Source organism: Cupressus sempervirens, chromosome 9 (genome assembly GCF_028749045.1).
Source record: "Cupressus sempervirens isolate cs-2001-9-10 chromosome 9, ASM2874904v1, whole genome shotgun sequence".
Classification (NCBI taxonomy): Eukaryota; Viridiplantae; Streptophyta; class Pinopsida; order Cupressales; family Cupressaceae; genus Cupressus; species Cupressus sempervirens.
In genome coordinates this window covers 606,879,027-606,887,525 of record NC_143126.1, presented here as the reverse complement: position 1 = coordinate 606,887,525, position 8,499 = coordinate 606,879,027, and the positions used below count along the sequence as shown (strand labels likewise).

The 8,499-nt window shown below is 38.8% G+C and overlaps 1 protein-coding gene across 1 annotated transcript; it reads right to left on the bottom strand.

Moving 5' to 3' along the window:
- Nucleotides 1-1,029: 1,029 nt before the first annotated feature.
- LOC149540145 (cytochrome P450 750A1-like) lies at nt 1,030-8,257 on the bottom strand. Its single transcript, XM_089799472.1, has 4 exons — nt 7,790-8,257; nt 6,334; nt 1,919-2,364; nt 1,030-1,765 (listed from the first exon to the last, which is right to left on the bottom strand). Exons 1-4 carry the CDS (start codon nt 8,255-8,257, stop codon nt 1,154-1,156), a joined length of 1,527 nt encoding a protein of 508 aa, XP_089655598.1. The 3' UTR covers nt 1,030-1,153.
- Between the last annotated feature and the right edge of the window lie 242 nt (nt 8,258-8,499).

Below are 8,499 nucleotides of genomic sequence, written 5' to 3'. Positions count from 1 at the left end.
AGATCTATAACCTTCAATACTTCTACAACAATCACCCCTCTAAAACTCCAACATAATACATGATATTTGACAAACATAAAAAATCACTTCCCACAAATAGAAAAAAAAAAAAACAACATTGCTCAAAAACCTCCAAGCCAAATAATAAGTGAGTTGACAACAATGGATTATAGAAGGAAATAAATCTTAGAAAAATCCACATACAATAAACCCCTAATATTCGACAAGAAATGAAAATTATGATAAATGGATAGAACACAAAGAGACAAGTGGGTAGTAGAGGGATTAAAAACCTCTAATGCTCTATATAAAAAATTGGGCATAAATGCTAGATTCTTGAGGACTCACTTAGAGATGACTTAAAAATGTGTAGGGTGAACTTCATCTCAAGGTCAACTTTAACATCTTTGTGTTGACATGGTAGCAACACCAAAAGATAATAAAGTTTCAAATTTATTAATGAGTTGAATGCCATGACCACTATTAATTACATCACAATAAATTAAAATGTCACATTTCAATAAGTTTGTCTCTTAAATGGCTTTCCTTACAATAATGACCAAACTTATAAATTAGATATGCATAAATAAAGTCTAATATTATCATAGATAATAGCTACATTAAACAATAACATTCATTTAGAAGAAATTTCATATTTAATAAACAAATTTAATAATTTGAAACAATTATTTTCTCTAATTGAATCTATTGATACTTAAACTAATTATCATGATAGATTAATTGCATTACACAAATATTTTATATTTGTTTTAATCTTTAAATAACAATGGCTAAATACTCTTTTGAACAATAGTTACTATATATGAGCACTTCATCTAATGCATCTCTTGTTGACCTAAATCACTATATTATGTCTTACACTTGCAACTATGACATTTGTTGCTTTTTAGTTTAAAAGATTTACATTTTAAAGTTTTATTGAATTTCACCGACTCAAGACTATTGCATATTAAAATGTTGAATAGTAAAAGACACTACACTGTAAAGAAGAAACATGCACAACAGAAGTGATATAATTTAAATATTCATTCCCCACTTTTATTGTCTAAACAAAGAACAAATATCCACATACACATGAGGCTACAATTTCTTGATGTCTATAAGTCGATGTTGGTAGTTATTCTAGCAACTATTATGGTGCCTCGTAGGTGGTCAGCCTCGAGGAAGGAAGAGCAACGATAGGAAACTTCCTCGGCAGGCTCAATCCGAACATTTCATCCCTATCCAAATCACCCTCCACACTCCAGTCAAAGTAATGTATGAGCTGACCCACACACAAGTAAACAGCAGAGAGCCCCATGTACATCCCTGGGCATCCCCTCCTCCCTGTTCCAAAAGACAACAATTCGAAGTGTTGGCCTTCGAAATCTATGCTCGACCCAATAAATCTCTCAGGTTTGAATTCTAAAGCATCCTCCCGAACACTTTCATCCCTTCCAATTCCCCAAATGTTCACAAACAGCCTTGTTTTCGGTGGAATGTAATATCGTCCAACATTACAACCCTGCGTGGACTCGCGTGGTACAAGAAATGCCCCTGATGGATGTAGCCGAAGTGTTTCTTTCACCACACATCGCAAGTACTCAAAGTTTACAAGATCACTATCCCTTACAATGCGATCTTTCCCAACCTTTGACTCAATCTCTTGTTGTGCCATTGCCATTGCTTTAGGGTTTCTCAGCAGCTCAGTCATTGCCCATTCTATAGTTCCGGAAGATGTTACTACTTCAGCTAATAACATATCCTGCGAAAGAATTCAACTCCTTGGTTAGTGAGACCATAGCATAGATTTTTCTCGGTGAACTATGAATAATTCCATAGTTTGACAACATGAAAGCAAATCAAAAAGTTTAACTAGCAATAGCAGTTCGTGGTACAACATTTAAAATAGACTGACCAAGATGATTGCTTTGATGTGAACCCTAGAGACTTGCATCTCCCGACTTTCACTCTCCGCCATGTCCAACATCACGTCCACAATGTCTGCTTCTTCGGACTTTTTCACCCTTCTCCGCTCAATGTGTTCATCGATTAGATTCTCAGCAAACTCATCGAATACTTTATGAACAGTCTCCATACGGCGGCGGTAGCCCCCCCAATCGAGAAAGGCCAGAGATGGAATGAAGTCTCCAAGAACAACTACTCCCGCGAGATGCATAATCTCCCTCACCATCTCTGAAAACTGCTGCCCCCCGCTCAGTTGATGGTCCGAGTAACTTCTCGCTGCAAACATTCTACAAAGTATGTTGAGTAAGGCGGAATAGATGTGGTTCCTCATGTTAACCGAGCGCGTGCCTTTCTTGCTTTCCTCCCACAGAGATTTAACCATGGCGGAGGCCTCTTCTTCTTGAGAGGATTTAAACAAAGAAATTAAATGTCGCAATAAGAAGATATACACAACATCAGATTTATCTTGGTTCACCACAATAGTGGCTACGTCCAGACTGCAGAGTATTGAATTAATAAGAAAAAATTGTTTACAAAATGAGCAGGAGCAGCATATAAATGGGCTCCAATAATATTACAAATGAAGAGTCTTTGGAAATCAAGAGACTCGATTATTAGAGGGAACAAAGATGACTGTTGGCCTTCACAATATTAACAAACTCCCACCCGAAGGACAACCAATGCTGCAACTGATCACCCAATACCCTGCTCAAAAAATGATCTATCTTTTCTTCACAAGCCCAAGAGAAGTTCTAGCACATTCGAACTTCTCTTTGGCAACAACCTTCGTGAATATATCAGCCGGATTGATTTTGGTGTCAATCTTGACAACATTCAGCTTGCCCTCTTCGACTGCATGACGAACAAAGTGAGCATGTGCATCAACATGCTTAGAGCGACGTTGGGATGACTGATTATGTGCCATGAAGATCGCACTACGGCTGTCACAAAATAGATTATATTCATTTTGACGAACTTTCAAGTCACCAAGTAACCGCTGAAGCAAAATCATTTCCCTTGCACCCTCGGAAAGAGCTAAGTATTCAGCTTTAGCTGAAGAAAGAGCAATGGAATGTTGCAACAGTGATGCCCAGTTGATCGCAGCTCCAGCAAATGTGAAGGTGTAACCAGTGGTAGACCTTCGTTTATCCAAGTCTCCAGCAAGATCAGAATCAGTGTAACCTTGTAGCTGAATTTTGTTTCCGCCAAAACATAAAACATAATCTGAAGTGCCTTTTAGATACCTTAGTATCCATTTGACGGCTTCCCAATGAGCTTTTCCGGGATTGCTCATGAACCTGCTCACAACTCCCACCGCATGAGCAATGTCGGGGTGAGTAGAAACCATAGCATACATAATACTACCAATGGCTAATTTGTATGAAATTTTCTCCATAAATTCTTTTTCTTCTTGTGTTTGAGGACATAATTCAGAACTTAATCGAAAGTGACCAGCAAGAGGAATATGAGTTACTTTTGATTCAGCCATGCCAAATCTATCAACAACTGTGTCAATGTATTGTTTTTGAGACAAAGTGATTTCCCTCTTTTTCCTATCCCTTGTGATTGTCATACCAAGAATCTTTTTGGCCACCCCTAAGTCTTTCATTGCAAATTGGCTTGCCAATTTTTGCTTCAACTCATTAACGATTCTTTTGTTTGTGCTAGCTACTAACATGTCATCGACATAAAGAAGAAGGATGACAAACTCTCCACTTGGAAGTTTCTTGAAGTAGACAAATGGGTCTGATTCACATCTTGTGAAATTATGCTCAGCCATGAAGCGATCAAATTTTACATACCACTGTCTTGGGGCTTGTTTCAGGCCATACAAGCTCCGATTTAATTTGCAATAAAGGTGTTCATGTCCCTTCTTTACGAACCCTTGTGGCTGCTCCATGTACAGTTCTTCTACATCACCATGTAGGAAAGCGATTTTCACATCAAGTTGTTCTAATTCAAGATCCCATGTAGCTGCTAATCCCAGAACAGTTCGGATAGTTGTCATTTTGACAACGGGTGAGAAGATTTCATTGAAATCTATCCCTTGTTTTTTATCATATCCCTTTACTACCAATCTGGCTTTGAAGCATTTATTGCCTTCTTCTTCATCTTTCACACGATATATCCACTTGTTCCTAAGTGGTCTTCAATTAGGCGGAAGAGAGACCAAATCCCAGGTTCGATTCTTGAGTAAAGAATCCATTTCTTCACGCATCATTGTTTGCCATTTATCACTATTGACATCATTGAGAGCTGCTTTGAATGTAGACGGTTCTGAAAATTCTGAAACTAGAATTGAAGGCTCTGCTTCTTCAGCGTACAATAATTCATAATCAGAGAATTTAGCCGACATTCTCCGTTCTCTCGTGGATCTTCTCATTTGGGGTTCTCTGTTCTCTAGTTGAGCCAATTCAAATGGAGAACCGGTTACACTAGTTCGCTGGTTTAAATGTTGAATGCCCTCTCTGCTGCTTGAGAACAAATTATTATGAAGTGTGCCTTCTCCCTGTGATATATTTGTATTGGGTGCCTCAAAACCGATATGTAAACTATGTTGATTTGGAGACATGTTACCTCTACCTGCCATATTACCTACATGGTGAAAGGGTCTTTGACTACCATGAAACTGCCATGAAACTGTCTCCTCTACATGAAGCTATTCCCATGAATTACCAAGATGTTAGTCTGTGCTCCCACCATGATTACCCTGCACATTAACGTCCTGCAAATCAATTTGTAGACCCTGTGAAACAGCTCTAACACATTGCGGATGGAGTTCTGCACCTTGTACATTCACCTTTGTTACGTGCGTTTGAACCTGGTTTTCATTTTTCCCTTGCGGATTATGTGCAGGCTATGGATTAGTTGGACCTACACTCTAAAATTTCCCACGTGTATTGCCAAGATTGTGGCTTGAGTTTCCACCGTGCTCAAATGGATATAGTGACATACGTTTATTGTGAGTACTCTGTATATAGACAGGATTGCCATGGATATCAATTGGCACAGCCTGCAAATTACTCTCATCCTCCAGATTGATATCCTGCGGTTCTATTTGCCCACCCTGCATCGGTGGATGAGCATTATTGTCCTTTGACTGATAGCCCATTGTAGTAAGAGGATCCCTTGTACTTTGGTTTGAAAAACTTTCACAAGCTTGATCGTGATGGAGAGACAAATTTTTGTCATGAGAAGAGATATCAAAAAACTCTTGTGTAGAACTATCATCATGTCCTGTGTTCCCAGGAGTGGAAGAAGATGAAAAATTTGGAAATAGTATAGAGGTGGGACTATATGAAATAGTGTTAGAAACTGTTTGTGGATTCAATCCAACATTCCTTTGTGCAGCGATTGGCACAAATTCTTTTTTAGACATTTCCTGAAAATTTAATGCTAGAAAGGTTTTCTCATTGAAGACAATGTCTCTGCTTCTAATAATATTCTTATTAGTTAAGCTCCAAAGCCTAAAGCCAAACTGATCCTCTCCATAGCCAACGAATATGCAAGGCTCAGATTTAGGATCCAGCTTGCTTCTTTTTTCTTTGGGTACATGTGCAAAAGCCTGACAACCAAAAACTTTAAGATGAGAATAAGAGAGTCTTCTACCTTGCCATTCCTCTTCTGGAATTCCGAAGTTCAACCTTGAAGAAGGACTTCGATTAATGAGATATATGGCTGTATTACATGCCTCAGCCTAGAATTCTTTTCCCAATCCTGCATTAGAAAGCATACACCGAGCTTTCTCCATTATTGTCCTATTGAGTCTTTCCGCTGCCCCATTTTCTTGAGGGGTGTAGGGCACAACTTTCACCCTACGAATACCATTATCTGCACAATAATTGTCAAACTCCAGCGAACAAAACTCACCTCCATTATCCGTTTGTAAACATTTGATCTTATGGCCCCTTTTGTTTTCAACAAGAGCTTTGAAAACTTTAAACTTAGAAAAGACTTCAGATTTATTTGCCATCATATATATCCATACTTTCCTAGTACAGTCATCAAGGAATGTAACAAAATTTTTTGAACCTCCTAAAGAGCTTACCTCAACCGGACCAAAGACATCCGAGTATACAAGTTCCAATGGTTTCTCCTTGAGATCATGTCCATCTTTCAAGAAGCTGACTCACTTTTGTTTTTCGTAAAGAAAATGTTCACAAAATTGCAAGTTTGTTGATTGGAGACCTGGTAGTTGATCCCTTTTGAGCATTATCTCAAGGCCCTTTTTGCTCATGTGGCCTAATCTTTGATGCCGAAGTGCTGCATGGCTGCCCATGACTGTCATAGCAGCCCCTATTTCGGTAGGCTTCTCAAGGAGATAAAGATTGCCAACTTTGTTTCCCTTGGCAATTATTCTTGAACCCTTGGTAACTTTCCAAGTATCTAGATATAAGAATGGATAATATCCTTGGGCAAAGAGTTGACTAACCAAAATTAGATTTCGCTTTAATTTGGGAACATGACGAACATCTTCTAACAACCATTTCCCTCCATCTTCCAGCGGTAACAAAATGTCACCTTTGCCAACTATTTCGCAGGATTTATTGTCTCTAAGAAATACCTCTCCAAATTGACCACCATGGTAGTTTGTGAAATAATCCGTACATGAAGTAACATGGAAAGAAGCTCCGGAATCTATCACCCAAGAATCTAATTTTGTGTCACTTGTAGAAAGAACTAAAGCACTTTCATCTTTCTCATAGGTTGTATTTGCTTCCATGTTTCTCACATTTTTTGTGCTTTCTTGTAAGCCCAAAAATTTCTCTTTGTGTGGCCAGGCTTACCACAAAACCAACATTCACCATTCCTACCTCTTGACCTTGAACAATTGGGTGACTTTGATCTTCACTGATTGTAATTATTATCTCCTCTATAATGGCTTCTTCCTCTTCTCTCAGTGATGACCATAGTGAGAGCATCACCGGATAAGGAGTCTTTGTTACTCCTTCTCATGTCTTCACTTAATAAAGTGGCAACAACTTCATCATAGGCCAGCTTTGACTTCGTAGAGCTTGAAGTACTTACAGCTGTAACTACGGGATCCCAACTGTTAGGTAAAGAACATAACAAGATGATTGCTTTGGATTCGTCATCTTGAGTCATACCAACCGAGCTTGCTTGACATAATAGGGTGCTCAAATAATTTATATGATTTGACATTGCAATCCCTTCCTTCATTTTCAGTTTGTAGAGTTTCTTCATAATGAAGATTTTGTTTGCAGTCGAAGCCGTTTGATACATATTCTGAAGTTTGTCCCAAACATCTTTCGTTGACGTCTCATTTGAGACATTGAACAAGACATTTTTCGCTAGTGAGAGAAAAATGGATGCCATAGCCTTGTCATCCATCTTTTGCCAATCTTCATCAGTCATTGTAGACAGTTTCTTAGACTTTCCTTCGATTGCGAGAGCCAAGTCTTGCTTAACCAGCAAGGAACGCATCTACACTTTCCACAGGCTGTAATTCTTGCCTGTAAATTTCTCTATTTTCAAATCCTCCATCTTTCTGAAAAATTCAACACTGATTTTCCAATCTGCACACCTCGTGCTCTGATACCAATTGAAAGGATTTAAACAACGAAATTAAATGTCGCAATAAGAAGAAATACACAACACCAGATTTATCCTGGTTCACCACAATAGTAGCTACGTCCAGACTGTAGAGTATTGAATTAATAAGAAAAAGTTGTTTACAAAATGAGCAGGAGCAGCATATAAATGGGCTCCAATAATATTAAAAATAAAGAGTCTTTGGAAACCAAGAGACTCGATTATTGGAGGGAACAAAGATGACTGTTGGCTTTCACAATATCAACACTTCTCTCACCCAACTGAATGATTCGGTTCTCTTCACCGTCAGCAATTCAACTGTGCAGAGCTTTTTCATCTGCCGCCAGTAATCTCCATAGGGGGCTAGCGATATGTCTCTGTGCTCGTAGACCAGGTATTCACCCGCTGATGAAGGTGGCCTGTTGGCAAATATCAAATCGTGGGTCTTAAGAAACTCTCTGGCCATGGCAGGAGAAGAGGCCACAACTGTTTGTACAGAGCCCAAGCGTAAGAACATGATTGGTCCATACTTTTTTGCGAGCTCAGCCAGGGATTGGTGAGGAAGGCTTCCCAACAGGTGGAGATTGCCAACCAGTGGCCATGACCGTAGCCCTCGTGGCAATTTCAACACTCCCTTGTTGCTCTTGCTATTCTTTTTTGTGACAGATATGTATATTATCCAGAGAAAGATGATTAAGAAACCTAAATGTGGTAAAGGGAAAATAAGCCATGCCATATCTGGGTAGGCCGCTGGCAAATATTTCTTGAGAATTAATCAGTAGTTGAAGCAACTTATCTCAGGCATGTTCTTTATATTAAATGTTGCAGAGAAGACTAACTTTTTTGCCATAATCGGTTCTAGAATAAGGTTCGTTAATTTCAACACTGTTTTAGAAAGCGGGAGTCATTTTAAATAATTTTCTGATTTCGAGTTCATGGTGATATTCGAATTTTTGTTGTTTTAGGAAGTTGATGGCC